A 24577-nucleotide genomic window follows, 5' to 3' on the forward strand; every position below is an offset into this window, starting at 1 on the left:
TGTTACAAGTGATCTGGATATTGGTCGAAAGAAATTGCAGTCATCATTGGAAATAATTGCAGCCTGGTGCCGGAACAATGGTCTAGAAATTAACTGGAATAAAACAAATTACATAGTATTTACTAAAAAGAAAATCACTAACTTCCCTCCTCTTCAACCCTCTCATACACAGCTTCACAGCACAACAAATATCAAATATCTTGGATTATACCTTGATTACAAACTAACTTGGAAATCACATTTAATGCACGTAATAAAAGAATGTAAACAAGTACAGAACATTCTTCGCAGCTTAAGTTCTAAAAAATGGGGCATTCATCCGCACACATTATATACCATTTATCAACAATGCATTGAAGCCAAGATACTCTATGGAAGTATAATCTATTCTGTTACCATGCCAAAATTCTATAAATCACTAACAGCGATTCAGTACACTACTTTAAAAATTATACTTTCCCAACCCCACTTTTGTCCTAAAAATGCCATTTTGGAGGAAACAGGCAAGCCACCGTTTTCTATTAAAATACTCAAACTTGCCTGTAAATATATCTTATCTCGACTCGCTATCATGAATTCGCCACTAATCAAAAAACTGGGAGCCTTAGAAGTACAGAACCGTAATACCAAATTACCATATGTTACTAAGTTACCATGGATATACAAAGCATTTTTACTTTTGAAAAATCTCCAAACTCAAATAATAAAACTTCCCAACCTGCCATGCTATAGTTTCGCATATGAAACAAATACAACAATTATAAAACCTATTCTGCCTTCATATGTAGATACCAAGATTAAAGATCAATCTCATCGCATAAATAAAAATATTTGGCAAAGTTTTCTCGATCAATTTCATCCTGACACAATATTCCTTTACACTGATGCCTCTAAGGTTGCACATAGCCCAGTTGGAGTAGCTATCTTTGTCCCCCAACTTGATATTATCCAACAGCTGAAACTTCCAGTTGCCACTACAGTATTTGAGGGTGAAGTGTTTGGAATACGACAAGCCTTACTACTCATTCAACGTAACAATATTCGGCGTGCATGTATCTGCACGGATTCCTACAGTGTATTACAAACACTTTCTTCTGTTCATTGGACAATTAAATCTACTTGGACAGTACTAAACATAAAATCCATTTATCGAAAATTAATTGAAATGGGTCATATCATAGATTTTATCCACGTCCTAAGTCATGTTGACATAAAACCGAATGAATTTGTCGACGATTTATCCAAAAAATCTCGCAATTCTGGTATTTCAGCCAATATAAAATTATCACCTCTCAATTTTTAGTTTACATTGACCAGATAATCTCGGAGCAAACAGTCCTTTGGAAACATAAAATCAGAAGTGGACCAGGAACATACTATTGGCAAACTAACCATTTGCAATCATCCAGCTGGAATGCACTTCGCACTTGGTCACGGTCAAAAATCATATTATATTATAGACTTCGTTTCAACACTGCAATTACTCCATATCTTCTGTACAAAATTCATCGGAGAGATTCACCTCTCTGTTGGTGCAACGAAAAGGTTGGAACTCTGAATCATCTCATATTTCAATGTCCTTTGTTATCTAAAAATAGAACTAAAGTTATGGAAGAGCTAAATAAACGCTATGGTTATGGACCCTTCACCATCAAACAAATTTTGACGCACAATGATTTGGATATCCTGAAACATTTAATCATTTTTTTTCAAGATAATGGACTTATCCTTTAATTTACTTTAATCATTACCTGGTTAATAATATCATGTCTTCTTAAACATTTCATTTTCCGGTGGTTAAAAAAAAAAAAAAAAATCACTAGAAAATCTTAGCTCTGTATTTCCCACATAGGCAACGGAATTAACATCACTAATATATTCCAACAAGAGGGAATGACTATTCCAGTTCTCATTTTTCAATTTCCACCGGAAAAGGTCAAAGCACACCTACTAAGCAACAAACACAATGTTACTCCGCTTACAATTCCAAGGATATGGGTGAAACAGACTATGTCTGCACTCTGATAATGCAACAACTCTCGATAGGTGAAGGTGAAGGTGAAGGTGAGAGAGAATGTGAGAGATACAGAATGAAAGAGAGAAAGAGATAGGGAGATAGGAACGTGTTGGAACAAGTTGCTTGTTTGGCGTTACAAAGGAAAATCGTTCGATCGGGACTATCAAATATGGAGTGCAATCGAATCGAATCGATAGTACAAAAATTATCGAAGAATTCGATAGTGGCCATCATGTAAACATTACTTGTTTGAATATTGAGAGACGACCAAGCTTCTTATGTCTCTGGGGTATGTTTATTTCTAATTACTTAGCGTTTTAGAAGAATGTAAAGGAGTTTGGGGGAGGATTCTTCCTTTAAATTGAATTTGCATGATAATTCCAGCTAAGTAGCTTGAACAATATTAACGTAGTGTATTAGTATCTGTTTATTAATTAAATTACTTAAGCGTTATAAATATGTATTAATTGTTTTGTTTATAAATATTCAAGGTATGTAAAGTTCAGGATTAGTCATAGATTAGTTTCTTTTTTGTCTAAAGTAAGTGTCAACACCGAACCTATATTCATAATGCAATTTATTTCAAATTCATTCGGACATTACTCGAGCAAACTGTTTGGCTTTTGTTTAGCTTTGGAGGGTAGGGGCAGATTTTTAACATTTTTTTTTTTTTGCGATATTCTATTCACATTCGGTTAGGTTAGGTTTATGTTTAATTTAGACTATTGCCGAGCGAGCGTTAGCGAGTGAAGGCGGGGTAGAGTCTCGCATCGCACGTTGTTTTTGTTTTCATTAGTGGACCCCCATTACTAAACAATTACCATTTGTTCTACTATATTTTGATAAAATTCCTACAGGTTAGGTTAGAGCTTCGTGTTTTTTTATATATATATAAAGGAGAGTGCACTAAATAAACTTTAGTAAAGCTCAGTATGAATACAATGTGGACGTATGACCTAAAACTACAGTGCATATAATACGAACCAATTTGTGCTAGGTGGCCACTAAGAACACGTATGCTATCTATGCGAGTCAGGGCAGGAGCGCAGCAGAGAGCGGACGGTAAAAAAAAGGGCATCTGTAGAGATGAGGCGCATCAGCGACGGAGGGTATACGTTTAAAGGAGAATGTCTGCTGAGCACAGTTACACCTAATACTTTCACTATTACTCAAAATTCATTTTAATATGCTGTGCACTGACAATAATTGCTTATATTCACACTCTCATTCCATGGCAAGAAATTTTTCACATCGTATTTTACCTATATATTTTCTATTTGGTACAACTGTCTGCTCGAGTAAAGCCTTCGTTTGAAGAACTTGTTATTGGCATCAGATTTAGTCCTGGTTGATAATACTGGAACATTTCAAAATTGTTAGGACAATTAGGGCTTTGTTTCGCACAGGAGGCCCAACAGGCCAGGCTTAAAGATGTCAAAATTTTGTCGTTTAAACGAAATTCGCTGTCATTTATCTTAGAAAATGGGAGTTGCATTCGTTGGTGCAGATTCTGTTTAGGAGGCTTTACCGTTTCACAAGTAAATAATGTGTCCGGACATATGCTGTAAAAACTAAAGTGAAAAAAAATTATCTGTGCTAAAAGTAAAAAATACAAACAGAACTGGCAGGGTGAAGCTGATAGTCCTGCGGGGTTGCGTCCGTAGAGATCAGCGACGATGGGTTTACGCGTAAATGAAGATGTCGCTAAAACACTAGGTTAAGTTAGGTTTGATTAGTTGATTAGAGAATACATTCTTTGCAGTTCATTGCCGGCGTCACTATGATAATCACATTGACGCATGTAACTATTGCTCAGTTTCGACAATTCGTGCGTCAACAAAACGTAACAAGCCTGTTCCTCATCAACCTTCGTCGTTTTAAAACTGAACATCGAAATGTCACATCCATCATATGGAACTGTTGTCTTTGGATACGGAGAACTAATTGCTTTATTACGCCTTAATGTCTGATATCAGCATACCTCCACTGAAAATGATACCAACAAGCGCAGCTTTTAACATGTCAAAATAACACATTAAACTTACTTAGTTTGTATGAATCTTGAGGAAAAATTACTCATTCATGATTTTTTTCCTGTAAATTTTGTCATATTTTTGGATTTATTCCAACATAAAGAAACGTGGGGTTTTGTTCCCCATATGCGACCCAAAAATATTCATAAATTGAAAAAAGTACGGGAGAAATAGAGTAGTGTGATAGTTTCGAGTATTACGACGTTTTTTTTTTTTTTTTTTTTGTTCACCGTGAAGTATTTAAATTCAAAATTACTAGTTTGCAATATCCTCGTTTACAAGTATACAGAAAGTCGCTAATGTTTGTGCTCCATACGGAAGAAACCCCTGGTGACTGTTAGATGCAGTTCGTGCTTTTTAATTGCAACCTAGCACAGGTTGGTTGGTGTTTTTTAAAACTAATTTTTGCGGTTGATATTTGTTCTCTGTGTTTATATGCTTATAATGATCAAATCCTCCTCAGATTAGCCAGGAAATAATGTAGCATGACTATGTAAAAGTACCAAAGAATGAGAAGTTACATTGTAAAGGAATTCGTTTTATGAAACATACTGGTTCACATCTGCGGAATATAGCCTATCCCGTAGCCTTAACTACCTATTCTAATCAAAGCCTTAATATCCTGGACCTACTCAGCACAGCAAAACAAAGACCTGATATTGTGCTAGATAGTAACTACAAGTAAGAATTAGGTTAGTATCATAGCCTAGATCAAGTTGGCGTCGGCTAGGATAGACTAATAGAGTACTTTAGATTAGTAGCGTTGGCTAAGTTAGATTAATAGAGTAGGGTAAGCTAAGGTTAGATCAGTAGAGTTGGTTGCGTTCGGTTAGTAGAGTAGGTAAGAGTGATGCTAGTATGTAGCATTTAAAAGTACCTTAAATGGGAGTTCTTCAGTAATAGAAATACTTAAAGAATTTGTAATAGTTTCATACTAGTAATACTACAAAATACAGCTTTTGTACATTGTGCAGAGATACTCTGGAAATTAATCCCTATCTAGTATCTTCCTATTTCATATACACATTTTTTTTTTTTTTTGTCTATCTAATTGTAATCTAACACTCTACTAGCGTAATCGGCTGCCATTGAGATATCACTTACTTTTTTTTGGATCAAAAGATCCAATATACTGCAATCAAAAATTTTCTTGTAGGCCTTATATCTGGAGAACTACATATAGTGTAGCCGAACCCAAACTATCACTTAACACAGTATGATGTGCTTATTCCGCAGAAAATACGAAAACTCGATTTAGGAGCCGTTAAAAAATTTTGTGGACCCTGGGTCCAATTGGTCCAAAAGATCTAATATATTTCAACAAAAATCTTGCTTGTAGGCCTTGTATGTGGAGAACTACATATTGCTAGAATTTTTAATACAATAATCCCATTACGACATTCGTGTAGGAAGGTGTTTCGTAGATTTGAAAATAGTGTGTTTCATAGGTTTCCAATATTTGATCTGTTGTCACATTTCATACTGTACTTAACATGAAATCACCACTCTGAACAAGAAGGTATCGGAAAGTTTTCGAGCGGATGTTCTCCTTGGGCAGCTGGATTTTTTTAAATTTATTGGCATATACCTGTTCTTTGAGGTAAAAGTCTGATTCGAAACAAAGAAGATCGGCGAAATTAGAGGCCAGGGAATGTCTGCATTTCGTGAAATAAATCGATGCCCCAAAATCATCCGCAGAAGTCCGATTGTATCACTGGATATGTGCGCTGTGGCGCCATCTTGCTGCAACCAAACGTTTTGCTTATTCTCCACTGCACGGTGCAAAACTTTTTGAATCATCGCCCGGTATCGAGCACCAATGACAGTCACTGCATTGCCACAGCATCTTCGGAGAAGTACGGCCCAATTTTCTGGGACGTAACACCACACCGTATATTAGTCTTCACAGGGTGTGGTGGACGTTGGTAGATAAGCTGTGGATTCTCGATTTCTCAAAGCCTGCAATTTTATTTGTGGAGATAGAAATGTGCTTCGTCACCCGTATTCAAATTGTTAAGAAAGTCTGCGTTCTCATGAACTAACTCCTGAATGCGCGTAACAAATCTGAGGCGTTACCTGTAATTGTTTGTTGCACCAGTTGCACTTTATAGAGACATAGATGCAAATCATGTTTTAAAGTGCGGCGCAGTTTCGCTCGACTGAATAATATGTGCTCAGCCTGTCAGCGCGTTTTTCTTTTAAGTGGCCCTTGCAAATCTTTGTCATTTAAGCTACGGAGTTGCATGCTTAGCTTTCTTTATGTACTCCTTCATATGTTGCTTCAATTTGAAAGTGCACTGAGTAATTGTGTTGTCATTAAGACATCGTGTAACTTAGCCCTTGTAATACTCCATGAAGAGCAGATACATTATAGATGCCCACAAAGTTGCGCAAACATCTAATTCACAAGCTAGACTTTCAGTTCATTTTTAACGGATCTTCTCCTCATTTCTTTCTTCAGTAAATACTTGAATTGCGCGCACATCTAGTTCGAGAAGAACTAAAACTTTTGGAACTAGTTCAATGAAAATATCAGTTCGTTGGGACTATTCTTTTGCGAACTACACAAAACTAACAATTACGATAGCTTAGCAATACTGTTTTTTCGTTGATGTGTGTTGACCTTCAAGTAACCCAGTGCGATTGATTTGTGCACGTGCCTGTTAGTTCAAAGGTAAATATACATACGCGCTTAAAGCTATAGGCTTATTATGTGTGTAGCCAGCATCAGATTGACAATTTCAGATTATTGCTAAAATTTATTGGAAACGCATTATTATAATAGCAAGAACTGAGTTTCTTCTGGAATTGAAGATGCTCTAAATACCGACGGAAAGAGCGAAATTCAAAATGGCATACGATCAAGAAAACTCAAAATGTGGTCTTTCTATTGACAAACCAAGCAACGAAAGCTGGTGCAGTCGATTCTACATTTCCCTCCGACAATTACGACGTGCGTGCTTCATGATTATTTCCATATAAACTCTTCCAGAATTCATATATACATTCCACCGCATGCTTTGTGCTTTTCATTTTTAAAACAGACACATTATTGACTTCTGTATTGGCATCGCTATTACTAATTACTTCACACACCAAAAAATTCTAGGGGCCGCGGTGGCTCAGTGGTAGAGCGTTTACCTCTGGTGCTTGGGGTCCCGGGTTCGATCCCAGCCACCGCCAAGTGAACTTTGTGGTGGACAAACACCGTGTGCGTGGGTTTTCTCGGGGTTCTCCCGTTTCCTCCCACTTTCTGCATTCCACCATTTCATTCATTACTCTCATCACCGTCTCCTTTAGCCTAACCGGCATAACCGTGGGACGTAAAATTCAAAGATTTCATTTCATTTCAAAAAATTCTAGGGAGTTTTAGCCCTTATACATGCAACGCTTTATATTGATTATTTTTGTATTGTGATTATTGGTAAAGACTTGGCGAGTCAATTTTAAATCTGAACAAACTATGAATATACTGACAAGTGGGTAAAGTAAGCCATTATTAATGTTAGTTGTCTTCTTTTAGGAATTTTAGCAATGTCTAATAATGAACGAAAACAGCATTATTGTTGAATTGCAAGATGAAGATCCAAGTGTAAAGAAATTCTTGAGAACTGTGGGAGAGATCTGTGAGAAACATGTCACTCTCTCCGAAGCTGCAAAGAATCAGTTGGACGGAGATTATTATGTAGTTGTAAGTATTTTGCGTTTTTAACAAAAGAAACAGTATACTATTAATTGCACTGGGCAGCTCACAAATTTCAAATTTTTCTCGCTTCTAACAGGCCAGCTTTGTAAAAATGTTCGTGCAGTCTTGAATAAAAATAAATAAATAAAAAAAAATAAAAAAAAAAACGTCAAAGAGACTTTCAAAAGAAGAGAATTCAAGTACAATTACTTTACATTATTATATTATTAAGTCTTTGACCTGATAATTGTTCATAGTACACTGAGTAGTACAAGGTAAAATTTTAAAAAGTGAGATGAATTGTATGTGGGTTTCCCAGGTCTTTTTAACAAGGTGTTAGGGGATACCGAAACACTACATTCTTCAATTTATACCATTAACTAAAACTAACAGGGACCTGATACAATATAATTTAAAATTAAAACTGCGAAGGACTTTCACAGTTTTAAACATGATACCGTCTTTTAAATCATTTAGGATTTCTTGTTGTTTTACGGTCTTCTAGGTATTCATAAATGGATAAAAGAATGAGGCATATAGTATTTTGCACGTAGACTACGTTACGTGCTTAAAGAGATAATATAATTGGCAGTAAAAGGAAGTTTTGTTTTTATCATATTCAAGTGAATCTTTAGTCTTCTACCGTCGGATAATTTGAAGGATGAAATCACCTCGACTTCTTGAAGTGAGCTTTGTGGTTGACAACCACCGTGTACGTTGGGTTTATCAAAGTTTTCCTACTTTCTTTATTGCACTATGTTATTCCTTCTCATCATCACCATTTCCTTTAGTCTATTCGGCATAACTATGGGACGCATATCTGAAAGATTTCACTTTTAGAGTCCTCTGGTACAGTCCGCAGCAAAAAACCTGCAACATGAATATGTAAGTTTATTGTGAAACTACACCTAACAGCGCAGGGAATCAACATAACGTCTAAGAGGCACGAATCACGCCAGAAGAAACCAGGGCGTCCTCCCCTGCACATTTATTTTGGAACAAAAGACTTCGTCGTTTCACAATAAACTTACATGCTCATGTTGCAGGTTTTTTGCTGCGGACTGTACCAGCGAAACGAATGCTTTATTAGACTTAAAAGTGTATCCCAACTTCCTTTATAAATTCGTTTTTCCGGTACTGGACGATTATGGAACATTTGTATTTACATAGAGCGCATACTAATTCCTATATATTTTCTTGAACCACTTACTATAGGTCGCAAAGTTCTCAAGCCAGAGGGTTTTAAAACGTGATTTTTTACTTGGTGGTTTATGACTCTGAAAGGAGATGTTTTTCTACGCATGTTTATTAATTTTTTTCTTTCTTTTCATATAAGGAATCACCTCCTGGAGTTTTGTGATGTTTTTACCGCAGGTCTTATGTATATATAAATTAATTTTAAAAGTTGAAAATAATTTGTTATACACAAACAGTAAGGTTATTTCTATAACACAAACCTATGTACAGAAACTCCTCGTAACTTAAAAATCAGCATTGTGTGAATTTTAACTACCAATGTCTAGCAATTTAAAACAGACTGATTAAAAATGCAGAGGATGCTGTTGAAATATTTTTAAGTTAATGTTTCATAGACACATGAACAGCTTAGTAAGCTGTTCTTTCAGACTATATTTTATTTTTGCTAAGTTTCAAGAGTAAGGTATGTTTCGAGAAGCTGTGGGGCCTCTTGATATTTTAAAACATTCATGGTTCCGTACATGATTGGTCTGGAAGGTTTTTGATACTGACGATTGTAATGGCCTTGCCGTTACACAAGTAAGTAGTGGTTTCTCTAAAATATTATGTATTCAATATCAAATGTTTTGTTTGTATTCCAGTTTCCTATTTGATTATTATATAATTAATTCTGTTTTTCTGTAATGTGTGACTATAATTCACTAATGAATGCATTTATTATGTCGTAAATTTTGTATACGAATTTGATATGACAGTGATGCAGGTTGGTGGTTAATGTCGAAGTTTATGTGTCAATTCACGGTAACTTTAGGAAAAAAAACAGACATGATTGTACCGAAAGCAATACATAAATAGTTTCTTAACTCTTTGAACGGACATAATCAAAATATCTACAAATAGGCCTATTGATTTTTCTGGTAAATCTAAATAATTCAAATAATTAATTTTACATTTAATTAAATGTCAAATAATCTATTAAAGAAAACAGTAATGTTCTGTTTGTACATAAATCCCCCTCAGGAATATCCTTTGCTAATCCTGACCCAATTTTCGCCTTGTGATCGTGATGTATTGAGGTCAAATATCCTAATCAAATACCTTATATTTATTACATGCATTAATATGTTAAATTTGCATTACATAATATAGATTAATTCAATGTACAAATATCTTTCCAAGTGAACGGTATATGTGTGAAGTATACTTTAAGATTGTGTAATTCTACGATTCAAATACGAGATTTGATTGAATAATAATAGTACAAGTATGTATGAAATGATACAGAAGAAGGACGGAAGCGTCTTTTAGTCTTTTCACCAGTGTCGTTGAGAACCTTTATCTAATGTACTCAACTTGTTGTTCCATCTTTGCATGTGTACTTGTTTCTCTGCATAATTACTTAACTTGTAGACAAGCTACTATTCTCAGGATGTTTACCTGATTCTGTTCCTTTAATACCATTCCATATTCACTGGTAGTTGGGGATAATTGCGATAAAGACTAACCATACTATAACTATAGTGTATCGTATTAACATACTAACTGGTTATTGTAGACAACTACGATAGAGATTACTGTAAAGTAGTGGTGTGCTGGTGTTCTATCATCGTCAGGTAGTACTTTTGAGTAATACTTTCGTAAAGCCATTGAAATGTAACGACTTGTTTACAAGGGAGGTACCCATTCGCCTAGACGTTTTTGGAACTTCTGGGTCCGAATTGTGTAATTTTAAATTAACAGCAACATCTTGAGACAGACTGTTGATGATGGTACGAGCCTTCGTGTCGTCTCTGGCTCTTTATGCAATGATAGATGTAAAATGTGTTTCATTTGTTTAGAATCTGACTTTTGTTAAAACTGTTTATTGTTTAAGTTCTATCCTTTTTTACTTTTAGGGTGAAGTATTGTTTGTATTAAGTTCTAAAGATGGTGTGAAGAAGTTGAAGCTGCGAGAAGGTAAGTTTAGGAAAAGAATTAGGGAGAATGTCTGGCATATTATTATTAACTTAGTAAAAAAATTAAGGATAAAATCTGGTACGTTATTATTAGAGCTCGGAAGATGAAGACCTAAAAATTGCCTGAAAAGGACCTATAAAAAGACGTAAAAATATCTAAAGTAGGACCTAAAAACTGAAAAAAAGGACGTAAAAATAAGACATAAATTTAATTAGAATTACATATTTAATGAAGATAATGCTCAAGAAATACAAGCTTCTGATAGGTTAACCGTCTTTCCTTCTTCCACAAACTGAAGTACAAACTAAAATAAGAAATCTTCCCCAACTTCACACCCCTGCTAGAGAACATTGTTACGCCTCTTTATCTGACTTGTGATTGTTGCAGATCTGGTCTTATCAGTTTAGTCGTTGAAGAATGTCTTATCTTTTGAATTTTCTTTACTAAAGAAAAGATGTTTAAGAGGTGGTGGTGATTCGAGTTAATGGCCAGTAAATTTATTGTCGAAATATGAAGTGCAAGAAAAGACGTTAAGACCTATGAAAAGCTTTTTTTTTTTTTTTTTTTAAAAAAGGACCAATAAACAAAATAACGCCGAAAAAGGAAAAAAAAGACCAAATAAAATCCATCATTTTCTGGCCTACAATGACCCAAATGAACATATATTATGTTAAGCCTCTTCTTCGAGCATTAGTAAAAAGAGGATTTTTCCTCAGCTTCCGGGCCCTAGTTATTATTAACTTGTTAACATAACTGATTATCCCATCACGCTTGTATATTTGCTGGCATAATTGCAGGAGAAAATATACAGGTGTAAGAATGTCAGTTGCATTGTGTAAAATAAGAGATTTTAGCTTTGTTAGGCTAAAATGTAATGCGAATATTCAAATCAATATAAATAAGTGAATAATGGGTGATTATGTGCTAATTAATGTAAAATAGGCAGTTTGGGTCTCTTATCGTCATCCGAGACAATATTTAACATTTAACCATCAATTCAATTAATGTATAGATTGGATACTTAAAATTAGTAAAGACTGCATCGTTTAATATAAATGCAACTTCCCCTTCCCAGAATAGGTGGCAGGAGTGTGAATATAGCTGCCTCAGCATAGTATTGAGTCATGTGAAGTTGGGAAAGCAGTAGGTGCAGTTTGTATGTCGAAAGTTTGAATACGAAAGATGTGGTGGCTTTCCGGAGCAGGGTTGGCAAAAACCATGGTTTTTATTGAAAAAGTTTTTTTTTTTTTTTGGTTTAAAGTAGGTTTTTTGGGTTTAAATAATCTCTATGTATTCATATAATATATAGACAGAAATAAGTTTGTTTCGCCTTGGTGTTATTATGCAACAACCGAGTTATGTTGAAAAGGGTCACATACGCTTAAAGCGGAATTCAACCGCTTCTCTGCTGACATCTGAGGGGAACTGTCCTTCGTTTGGACTCGAAACCGGGACTAATTGACCACAACTGCGATACGTCTGCCGACTCGCTCACAAAGGACTCCTGATAAAAATACGTTGTACTAATCTTTACATACTTGTTAATACAATTGTCAAGAGTCATTTCAGAAGGACAAAAAGATAAATAGTTGCACAAGTGAAACCATTATACAGATTTACATATGGACAATTTCAAAATACTGCAGAGTACAAAGAACTAATTTAGTCCAAGTTAGTTCACTATGACTTTTATGATTCCAAGTTAAAGAAATACAACGACTTAATTTGCGTATCAGTACGAAAAGTGAATAAAAATACGAATTATTTGAGTCCACTTAGACCCATTTATACATAAATAGATACCAGAGATACTTCTGATTTCAAAAATGCCTCTCGTGTGGTTTGTATGACGCTCCCCCCTCCCAAAAAAAAGTACGGCATTTCGATGTATTTTATCAATAGTAAACATTATTAGAACGAAACAATATTTAGAATTTTTCTTTGATTGCAACTGCATAATAATAATAATAAACTATAAAAAAATCACATAAGAAACATTCATAAACTTATACAAAAAACAAAAGTTGCTTTTATAGTATAATCCCCTTGAATAATGAATGAGGAATTTAGGTCTGAACATAATACGAATAATATACGGGAGTGAAACGTGATAACCCACAAATGTGTCCATTTTTTTACGAACATTAAAGATTTTTACGAACACTTACACTTTTACGAACATTTTTCGGTTTTTGGTTTAAACAAGCCAACCCTGTTCCGGAGAGAAGAGAAAATCCATCGTGGACAAATGTTGTACCACTAAAGGCCTAATCTACAGACAACTGGCAATACTGGAAGGAGGAAGTGTTGGTGCAGTGCAAACGGCAATTAGAAAATATGGTGAGGAGTATTCCTTCAACAACAGATCCTGACATGGACGAAAACCATGCCCAGCGAACCTGGAATTGGAAAAGAATATACTGAAACCGTTGCCTCCAAGAAAAAACGCTCTGTGCGAGATGTTTCCCGAATATTCGCAAGATGTATTGAAATGGTGCAACGTGTCAAACGAGACCTACCCTTATATATATATATATATATATATATATATATATATATATATATATATATATATATATATATATATATATATATATATATATATATATATATATATAATGTGCAGAGCAGGAAATAGCCGTAAAATGCACGTAAGAAAGTTGTACGGCTCTATTCTGTCCAAAACATATGTATGTGTGATTATGGACGACGAAACGCACGTCAAATTGGACTATAAATCATTGTATGGTCTCCAATATTACACTGTTCGCAAAGGTTTGGTTGTCAACAAAGCTGACAAATCAATTGCGACTGCAAAATTTGCCAAACAGTTCTGGTCTGGCAAGGAATATGCAAATGTGGTATTAAATCACGTGCATTTATTATAAACCGATCTGTATGTCAACGAGTGCCTAAACAAGCGACTTCTACCAATACTACGTAAACACAGTGTTAAAACATTATTTTGGCGTAATTTGGCTACATGTCATTATGGAGCATTAGCAATGCAATGGTATCGGAACCACGATGTCCATGTTGTGGACAGCGAAGTGAATCCACCAAATTGCCCAGAGCCGCGTCCCATATAACAGTTCTGGGCTTCAATGAAAGTCAAACTGTGGAAAAGTGTTCGTCCTACTATTTTAGAGGTGCAGTTTCGTTCCGACTGGAACAGAGTTCCCAGAACCTTTACTGACGCCGCTGTCCAGTCCCTTACGGAAGGTTCTAGAAAGAAGATTCGCCAACTAGCCAGACCTGTTTAAGGTGTGTGTTAGGCATGCGTGTATCGTTTGTGTAGATTACAAAGTGTGTTTTGTTGTAGCTTTCATGTTCACTTCAGACAGTAATATTACTTTTGCAGTATTTTGTATGTGTATTTATATTAAACGATACAGTCTTTAGTATAGCTTTTGATAATTGAAAATTATAATGCTCAAGTGTAGCGACATAAATTCTATAATTTCTATAACAAGTTGTATAATATTTAACTTCAAACAAATTACGGTATTTTGAGTTTGAACTAGGGTAGTGGCAAAGCAAGACTGCAAAATTAGAGGGTGTTACAAAAGTGTGCCACAATATTTTGGAAATAGATTCCTCGCATCAAAATCAGAAGAGAAAGTTCATATGGACCTGCGCTCAAAAATGGATAGTTTCGGAATTATAGGGTGTCGAAAACGTGAAACAAGTGAACTTTAAATGCTTGTAGCTCCACTACTATGAGAGCTATCGTAGTCGGGTCAATACATCACTGAGGAACTGGTATGTAAACTATCCAAATATCCATGTTTAAGAATGCTCCAGTACTTGCACCAATTTTTAGAGAGGTAGGTGGAAAGTGATCAAGTACTCCCAAACAGTTTCTCTAGAAATGATTGTACAAGTACCCGCGTTACAAGAGGTTCTGAAAGGTGGATATTTGGATAGTTCACCTACTAGTTCCTCAATGATCTCTTGCCCGACAATGATTGGTCCTATAATAGTGGAACTATGGCCCTTTAAAGTTCATTTTTTCACGTTTTCGGCACCCATTAACTACAAAACTATGCACTTTCGGCCACAGGTTCATATTAACTTTTTATTATTATTATTACTTTGATGTAAAGAATCTATTCTCAAAATATTGTGACGATTTTTTGTAATACCCTTTATAAATTGCTTTACTCACTCAACACACAATGTTTGTGGTTACAAATCAGAACATTACATCGTGGTCTCTTCATATCCACACTGATCTCGAGAGGCATGTTAGAGGATGATCGTATCCAAATGTCTGTAGCTGCTCTTCCCGTCTATCGGTATATCCTGTTATTTTATACCCGCAGAGGTGTTTGCTTTTCCGGCCATAACTGACCTGGTCATGGAGATGTCTTGTTTTTTTAGTTCCCTGAATTATTCTTATTTTCAGGTCACAAACTATTTATGCTGTTAAGTTTGCATCTTCACTTCCAGAAGTTAGCTTCTAGAAATAAAATATTGAGGTTTCTCTCAAGTTAGCTTCTTCGTATATAGAAAGAGTTTTTTTCTACCTGTATAAATATTTGTCATTGTATAAATATTTTTGAGTTTTAATAAATATATTTTTTTATTATTATTAGCGAATTACACCACAGTATTAAGTTAGAAAAGGAGTTTGTTTTTCCATTTTCTCTCACATTTTGTACTTATATATCATTTTTTTGTCTGTAAGTTCCCATTATTTGGTTTTGGCGTTCCATCCTGCTAATTGGTTGTAATTTCTTTTCCATATTTCGTTTAATTTCCTGTAGTAGAGAACATGTTCGCACTATGACGTACCCAAGATGTTGCATTACAGTTTTCAATAACCTAAACGTTAAATATTGGAATAGAAGAAAAGAAATTATTAAAAGATCTATAAAAATTGTTTCGTAAATCGGACTTTATTACGTGATGTTTATAAGGTGAAATGAGTGTGTTAAGGTTCTTATATCGATATAACCACAAGAAAACACTAGGAGAAAGGAACATGACAGAGATACTAAGGATGGAAGTATTGAGGTTTCTAAACTTATTGAATATAATAGATTTCTTAGCACCACATTCATGAGACCAAGATTTTGCATCGATTGTCGTGACTTATTGAAAGTAGTGTGTTTGAATCATTTTACATTAGGTCTAGAAACAGGTACTGAACGCGGAAAAAGGAAACTTTGATAGGGAATGGAGTTCCGTGATGATAAATTCAATGAATAAAAACCACAATTGATTCATATATCCTTTATTCTTAGGAAGATACATATTTTTTACAATAACTTTCTCAGTACGTTTAAAGGTCTCGGAAAGGAAGAAAAGTAGCGTGAAGTTAGAAGCTTCACACTTAAAGAGTTTACTCAAAAATTACGCTTAGTCATGTTTTGTTATTATATAATTGTTGTTTGGTTTTGAATGCTAAACTTCATTTATGTCATTTCTTAGTGTGTGACTTGCTGTCATTTTAGTGATGTAGTGTCTTTATGCAAGCGATATGAAAATTTTTACAAGATACACCATACTACTTAAATTGTTTTCTAAGCTAGCTTGACTTTTTATCATTTACTGTGTGAATATTCCATTTTTTATTTTGTACATTAATTGCATATTCTCAAGTTTATTAGTTTTATAACTTTACAAGAGAATGGGAGTTTCAAGGATTAACAATGTGGGAAGAAATAAGAGTATATAAATAGTGTACTGGTATTCGTCGGAGGAAGGGGTGTGTTGGCAGTTGGCACGAAGTAGGCACAAAGTGCTTTCAAGAAGGACACATACGATTATGTGAGTTGAAAATAGAAATAGCATGAAAAAAAAATGTTCCGACAAGGTTTGATGATGATATAAGTACGGTTGGGTAATTATAGTAAGATTGTGATGTGTAGTTGCTAAATACTTGGAATATCATTAATTGAGTTGCTGTTAGGTTCAGCTTAAGAATAAAGATATCAAATATGCAATAGGGTGCTTGACTATTTCGAAATATGACAGAAGAAATTCACTATTATAGGAACAAACCTTCAAATTATGTATTGTATTTGTTTCAGTGTCTCCTAATGGATCTGAAGGAGACGAACAGTTTTTTATCTTCCCATTTCGTGAGTGTGTTTCTGAATTGGCTCAAAGTCGTATACAGGAGGGCGATTGGATAGCAGTTTCCGAACCATTAGTGGAAAGATATCAAGGTTATCAGAAAAATGGTGAAGTCATTAATTATCAAATAAGAGTAGGCAGCACATCCAATCTTGGAAGTACAATATTATTTATGAAGAGTCGGCAGGTACGTCTAATTGTAAAGTAAACTTATAAGTTTGTTCTATTATAAATGTGTCGTTTATGTTAGTGTTATCTTTTTATTTTACAGGAAGGAGAAAAAAATAAGATAGAGTAATAAAGCTACATACTTGGTAATGTTGTTAATAGCGTTGAGTACCTGTGCCATCTTTGTTTTTGGTCCATTGATTTATACAGGGAATTAGTTTTCAGTGTTCTTTTAAATTAACTCGAGTTTTAATGGTTTGACTTTATTGATTTCTTCGTGAAAATTACGAGGGCGATTCAGAAAGTAAAACCTCCAAGGTGATACCTTTATTTTTGTTTGATAGGTAGTGCCGATATAGGTATTAATGGAAATCTTGAAATGTCAGCTACAAATGGTGACATCATTTTTCAACATAGCCCTCATTACAGGCAACACATTTGTGCCAACGCGAAACAAGGTGTTTCATGCCATCGGCGAAGAACTGTGGTGGCTGCTGGCGACACCATTATTGAACTTCTGCTTCCACCTCTGCGTCACAACTGTAGGATTGGTCCTGACGATGATCCTTAAGTTTGGAGAAGAGCCAAAAGTCGCGTTCACCACTCAGTGCTAACGTAACGCATCAGTCAGGAAGTGACCTGTACGTTCCTTGTAGGTTCCGAATCTAAAGTCCTGATTGATCACTCGTGACGTGGAGGTCTGGAAATAGACATCTCTCGGGACATCACTGATCGAGTCCTTACAGGATTTCACCGAATCCTTGCAGCTACGGCTTTAACTGCCTGTGGTGTCCTCACTGTGCGCGAGGGGCCGCGGTGGCTCAGTGGTAGAGCGTTCACCTCTGGTGCTTGGGGTCCCGGGTTCGATCCCAGCACCCGCCAAGTGAACTTTGTGGTGGACAAACACCGTGTGCGTGGGTTTTCTCGAGGTTCTTCCGTTTCCTCCTACTTTCTTCATTCCACCATTTCATTCATTACTCATAGCCTAACGGCATAAGCGTGGGACGTAACACTCAAAGATTTCATTTCATTTTTTCACTGTGCGCGGTCTGCTACTGCTCTGCCGGCCATTGACATTTCCTGCTTCTTTGTAACAGTAGGTGGTGCAGTGGACAAATCATTCACTGATTTGCAAGGATTTCAGGGTGACGAAGATCCGTGGTGGTGGCATGCCCACCATGTGTAGCTCTATTACTGCAACACGATTCTCGTAGTTGTCACACTCCGTCGTTACATGTTCCCACTACCACACGACTCACGTGGATTTTGTTACTTCGGCATGGTAATTAGCTACAAAACGATACGGCACATTCTTTATTCTTTCTCCCCTTCCACATGTGACGGTAGATGTAGATAAGGTCGACGATTCCACGAAATACTCAAAACATCCATACTGTCTCACTCCTCTTAATAGCGAAACACCGTAAGCGACCTTGTTGTGCATTTGGGAACAGCTATTAATGGGCATTGACCAGCAAGCAATGGAATGAAAAAAGAAATATCCTGTTTTCCTGTAACACTTTGCAACGTGAATCCGATCGTTATTTGTTGTCATTTTCTTCTAGCTCCAGAACGATAAGTTCCTTTTTTATAGTATATTTTTATTTCAGTTATATAATTTCCAGAAAACCGTGGAGATAATAATATTTTTTTTTTCATTTGAATTTTTAAAACTTCAAAAATGTACCTTAATATTAAACTGAGTTCTTGTTTTCTTCACTGTACATAATTTTTGAAACGTTAAAAAATGTAAGTGTGTAAAAATAATAATGATCTTGTGCTTTTCACTTCAAATTATTAATATAACTGAAATGAAAATACACTTTTAATAATCTTTTTTTCATTAATTTGGTTACACAAAGTATGGATTCTAAGTTCAAATTTTATTGCTCTTTATTGTATAAATCTATATTAGAAGCTATTCTTGGTACATTCTAAGCACCATATTATTTTCTATTTGATTTTACAGACTTTCTTTCACATTTGTATGAAAAAAATTGGTTTAGAAAAAAAAACAGTGACTCGGAAGTTTTTCTAAAAGAGCATGTTTTTTCTATTTGATATTATTTTCTATTTGATTTTACAGACTTTCTTTCACATTTGTATGAAAAAAATTGGTTTAGAAAAAAAAAACAGCGACTCGGGAAGTTTTTCTAAAAAAAGCGTTTTTTTTTTAAAAAAAATGTTTTTCTTCTATTTACAACTGTACGGTAGTCAAATACGTTACTGCAACATTCGATATTTTTTTACGTAAAGGAAAAGATTTATATAACGTATACGAAATTGTATATATATATATAACAAGTCTAATCACGCCATAATTGTGGCATATCTAAGGCTATATTGCTTTACATTACTGGAAACTTTTTTTTACGATTACGAGCAGTTGTAACTTAATACATGTACATTTACAGACAATTATTATAACGTAGTTTTGTGGAAATTTTGAGCTGATTACACTATATATTTTTCCATAGTTTTATATACATTGTAAAATTTAGTATGTCTATTTCTGTGTAGTGAGTGAATTCCATTTCTTCATCTTCATCTTCTTAGGTGAGTTTATGCTTGTACTAATTGAATTCTTCAGTAATTGATGTTGCAGGGTCTTACATATGCTTGAGCATTTTCAGTATTTCACAAATAAGTAATTGAATGACCGTGATTATTGTATAAGAGAATAATTTGAACAAAGCCATTTTATGTCAAATATATCCATATTATGAAAGTATTATTCTAATTTATATTCATTCGTGTTATAGGGTATTAAAGTCAGGAGAGGTAATTCTAAAACAGTGACATCAGAAACTGAAGAAGCCGCAGCGACGAAGCGTAGCGGGAACATGTCAACAACCAAAGAAGTAGTGTCAAGTGCCACAAAACAGACGAGCAATTACTCTTATTCCAAATTAGCAGAATTGAGAACTGTCAGGAGTGAAAAAGTGCACATTTATGGCGTAATCACTCTCATCCGAAAGGTAAGAGAGTAGATACGTGATGAAATAAATTTTGATTTTCACTTGCTTTCTACGGGAGGATGACAGCATAAAACAACCAAAATATGTCGTGAAACCGGCATGTGAACCGACATTTTCATATTACTTAACTGTATTTCAATGTATAATAATATGTTGTGTAAAATCCTAGATTTGTGTCGCCATGTAAATAATGTAACTTTCTATTCTTGTCAATTGCAGTTTGTACTTTTAGTAGTATTTCGTGATAAATACACATATCAGCACATTCGTATGTTCCTGTGCAACACAAAATTTTATTCAAGTACATGGAGATGTCACTCATGTTATATTGGAAAAGGAATGACATTTAAGTAAAGCAGAAAACATTATTGAAATAAATGAATTGCATTTAATTTTGATTTGAAAAATTTTCATTGTTAAAACTGTTATTTGTAAGTTATTTGTTAAAAATTATTTTTAAAACGAAATAGATATAGGACCGTATCTTATTACTATATGATGAGAAGCAGTTTTATCCCAAGTGAAAACTATTAAATTTACAATAAAAACTAAGAGCATTCAATGCTCAACTAAAATAACTAAATTTAACATGTTTGGCTAAATAGAACCAGTCTTTCAATTGAGATACAGGTTGTTTGTCATATTGTTTGTACAATGCAATAGATCTATTAAAACTGTGCGGCCCCACGTAGCGTAGTCGCTAATGTTCTCGCCTTTGGTGCGAGCGGTCCCGGGTTCGATTCCTGGTAGGGGCACTCGGTTGAAAAAGTGTAAAAAGCTTTTTCAGACCAGCTATCCTGAATGAGGTTTTCCTGGGTTTTCCTCATTCACACCAGGCAGATGCCGGGGTGGTACCTAACGTATAGATCCCATGTCGCTTCCTTCCTTCCCTAATCCTTTCTTCCTTCCCTTTCCCCAGATAGTGTGCTCGCCGAGGGACGTCATCCCTCATACGTGACGGGCTAAGTGGCCTTAGATGCCGAAAGCCCAGAAATATCAATCCTAAAAATATATTAAAACTGTATTCTTACATAGAGACTCGTTTACTTTCTTGTTGAGCTAATCCAAATAATGAAAATGACAGTATTAACTCTGAAACAACTTCCTACACTTCTTAAATAAATTTCCTGTCTAAACACTTAAAATACTACCTATCCAATGCTCTTTCTATTTTATCACTTCCTATTTATAATTCAGGCTATTAACTCATTTCAACTTCTGTCCATCTTTGTCTTACACGTTTGTCATATTGTTGATCTCTGCATCTTTATATTTAATTACTATTGTTTTGAGAGTTGCTTATGCCTACTCGGAATTAAGTCGTGTCTGCTTTTGTCTACTTCGGTAACCATTATTCACTGGCTACATAGGTCAAGATTCTCTCGTTAGTACTCTTCAAGTTATCCTCAAACAGTTCAGTCGAGCGGAGAAACTCACCGGAAACAAAATATTCAGTGCTATGAAGTCATCTATCTTTTTCAAATATTCTCAATATCCATTTCCTCCAGAGATCCATGAACCGTGCTTGTCCCTCACCCGAAACTGACGGCTCGCCACAAAATCGTTTTCCTACGACAGCTAAAAATAAACACACTGCTGAACAAGACTGCACTTATTTAATATAAAAACACATTTACACGTGACGTTTCGATCTTCTAGCCAAGATCCTCATCAGACGTACACTGAGTGATCACTCAGTGTACGTCTGATGAGAATCTTGGCTAGAAGATCGAAACGTCACGTGTAAATGTGTTTTTATATTAAATAAGTGCAGTCTTGTTCAGCAGTGTGTTTATTTTTCTGATTTTATTCGCAAGACGTTGACTATGAGTGTGTGTCACTACGACAGCTACCGAAGTCATTTCATTATTAAACTTATTGCTTAAAACATCTCGCACTTCTATCGAAGCTACACCAGAAATTTAGATGTAAATTTTGTCCTATGTTCAACAGCAATCTGGCTTTCCAGCTCCGTCACTGTTGTTTCTTAAAATGACAGTTTTTACTTATTGTTATTTGATTCAAGAGGAAGACAGAGAACCTTCTGGTAGTTAATAGTAACTACTGACTTAGCAGTAAGGATCTTACTAACGATGTGCAGGATATATTAGGTCTAATTTGGAAACGCATAGAAAATCTCGATCAACCTATTATTCTTTATTCTTGCCTTAGCGTCTCGCTTAGAGAAGTATTTCGATATTACATCTCAGTACTACACAATCTTTAGATTCATGTAGATCACCAGAATCCTCTTATCTTCTAGTTTACAAAACATTTTACTCTCTGTTGAACTACTTAAAATCTGTGTGTCCAATTCTTTAACATTTTTGCCGTACACCATAATTATCATGGTACTCAATTCTCAAAGATAAATAGACACATTTCGTCACTGTAGTAGTTGCGATTCTTGATATATAATTTGCGTGTTGTGTGTGTGTGTGAGAGAGATACGAATATCACAGCAGTGCCCTTGGTTTGAAGATAGCAATTGTTCTATAAAGTTGAATTGTTCGTAGGGTAGACTAAGTAAATTGGATTAGGAGATATGTACATAATTTTTGGAATTCATAGTGTGTGTTTAAAATGTTCTCAAGAGTGCATAAATGATGGGTAAGTGGAATATTGGTGTATAATGAAGTTAGTCCATGGAGGCTAGGATGACATTGGGAAGCAGAGGTTTGTTCATGGAGTGAATAATGGGTACAGGGGGTGTGTTATGCCTTTGAGATATGATGGGAGAGCTTGGACTTCGAGTTAGTAGTCGAGGAAAGCAGAGAGGGAAATTCTAATACTACCAATACTGGAAATAATGAATCTTTGTGATTCGTCGGGTTTGTGGCTTTTAGGAAGAAAGTAGAACTTAAGACTTTTATTGACCAACCCACTTGATGGATTTTTGTTCTGTCTCTCAATTATAAACTATAATCTTATATATTTTCTGTTTACAGGCTCCAACTCAGATAGGTGCAAACAAGTATCATGCAGTTGTCGAGTTGGTAGACGAGTCGAGGCCAGACAAAAATGACAGCTTTATTCTTCATATATTTTCCAAGAAATTTAACTACCCTCCTATTGAAGTTGGAGACATAGTTCGAGCGCACCGAGTGAAAGTAAGTGCAGTTTTATGATAACTCATTGTTTACTTTTTTAATACAACATACTTCTGTTTGTATTGTTATGCAGATGACACATATCATTAATTATAACTTACGGAAGCCCTTGGATACATCATTGGAAAAGTTGCCCTTATCTTGCATCCTGGATATATGAGTATCATAACTACATACTTTTCAGAACTCTGGTTCCTTTTTCAATGCTTTTTTGCTACGACACTGCCCACTAAAACAAATTTTTTACAGATAGATAGAATTACGACCATGTTTTAGTAGGCAGTGTAATAGCAGAAGTTCTGAAATAGGAAGTTATGATTTTTTTTTTTTTAAGAGTTCAGCGTTCTACAATTATGCGCTGAGGCAGGGAGACGGTATACGTTCCGAGTTAAACTAATATATTATTTTTACTGATATTTGTAAAAACTCCTTCCCTTATACGTGGATGTATTCCAACATCCAAATTAAACGGGTCTACTATTTTTATTATGTTTCAATTAATTTAGTCTTTATGATATGTGACCAGTAAAGGGTGAGAGGCAGGGGGAAGAAGACTATTTTTTCTTTCTTTTGACCAGATCCCATAAACTATTAAGCGTAGAATTGTGAAATTTTGCATTGTACTTTAAAGTGTAAATAAGATGAGATGTTGGGAAATGCGACTCCTGAGGGACACAAGAGATTGAATTTTTAGTTAAATAATTAAATTATTATTATTATTATTATTATTATTATTATTATTATTATTATTATTATTATTATTATTATTATTATTATTACCTGATCAGGATATTAGTGCGGTTTTTCGCGGAGGGCGCTGCTGTTGTGTTTACATCAGTTTCTAGGTAAGCGCGGTGGGACAGGGGAGTGGAGAGCGTCACTGCAGTGTATCCAACGATTTCTAAAAGTTGCAGTTGACATGTTATAAGTAGCCAACTCTGTTTCGCTTAATAAAGAACGCCATAAATTATATAGTTGCTATTGAATGCAGGAATGGTAATTCCTGCAGTAATGCAGATGTATTGTGGATAATGACATATGCATGGAAATTAACAATTTCCGAACAACATAGCACACAAGTGAGTTTCTACCGTGTATTAAGCAGATTGTATATGAAAATGATTACGTTTTATTCGATTTCGTTATAAAACAGGAGCAACCCGTAAAATGCAGGAATGAGATGTCAATGACTAAAAGATTAATTAAGGGTTGATAGCTTAGAGACTTACGCAGTACCTTGTAACTGTAAGTTTAAATCAAGTTAAGGCTCGCAATGCTTGTGTTTGTTTTAAAGGTATATTTGTCGGTTGAAAAATAAAATTTCTCTAGTTTAGCCAAGGAAGAATTCC

The 24577-nt window shown here is 35.0% G+C and overlaps 1 protein-coding gene across 3 annotated transcripts in view; it reads left to right on the forward strand.

Annotated features, from left to right (window-relative positions):
* Positions 1–2088: 2088 nt before the first annotated feature.
* The window catches only part of LOC145694708 (uncharacterized), a 71494-nt gene continuing 49005 nt past the window's right edge, over positions 2089–24577 (forward strand). Inside the window, exons 1-7 of one of the 3 annotated variants that reach the window (XM_081771234.1) lie at positions 2091–2306; positions 3015–3195; positions 7572–7741; positions 10828–10888; positions 16927–17159; positions 19903–20118; positions 23067–23228. In XM_081771234.1, the coding sequence (XP_081627360.1) occupies positions 7595–7741; positions 10828–10888; positions 16927–17159; positions 19903–20118; positions 23067–23228 (819 nt within the window). In that variant the 5' untranslated portion in view covers positions 2091–2306; positions 3015–3195; positions 7572–7594. Of the gene's footprint in view, positions 2307–3014; positions 3196–7571; positions 7742–10827; positions 10889–16926; positions 17160–19902; positions 20119–23066; positions 23229–24577 lie in introns of all 3 variants that reach the window. The other 2 variants (XM_081771235.1, XM_081771233.1) reach the window with 2 other exon arrangements.

This window comes from Thermobia domestica, chromosome 9, assembly GCF_964235325.1.
Source record: "Thermobia domestica chromosome 9, izTheDome1.hap1.1, whole genome shotgun sequence".
NCBI lineage: Eukaryota > Metazoa > Arthropoda > Insecta > Zygentoma > Lepismatidae > Thermobia > Thermobia domestica.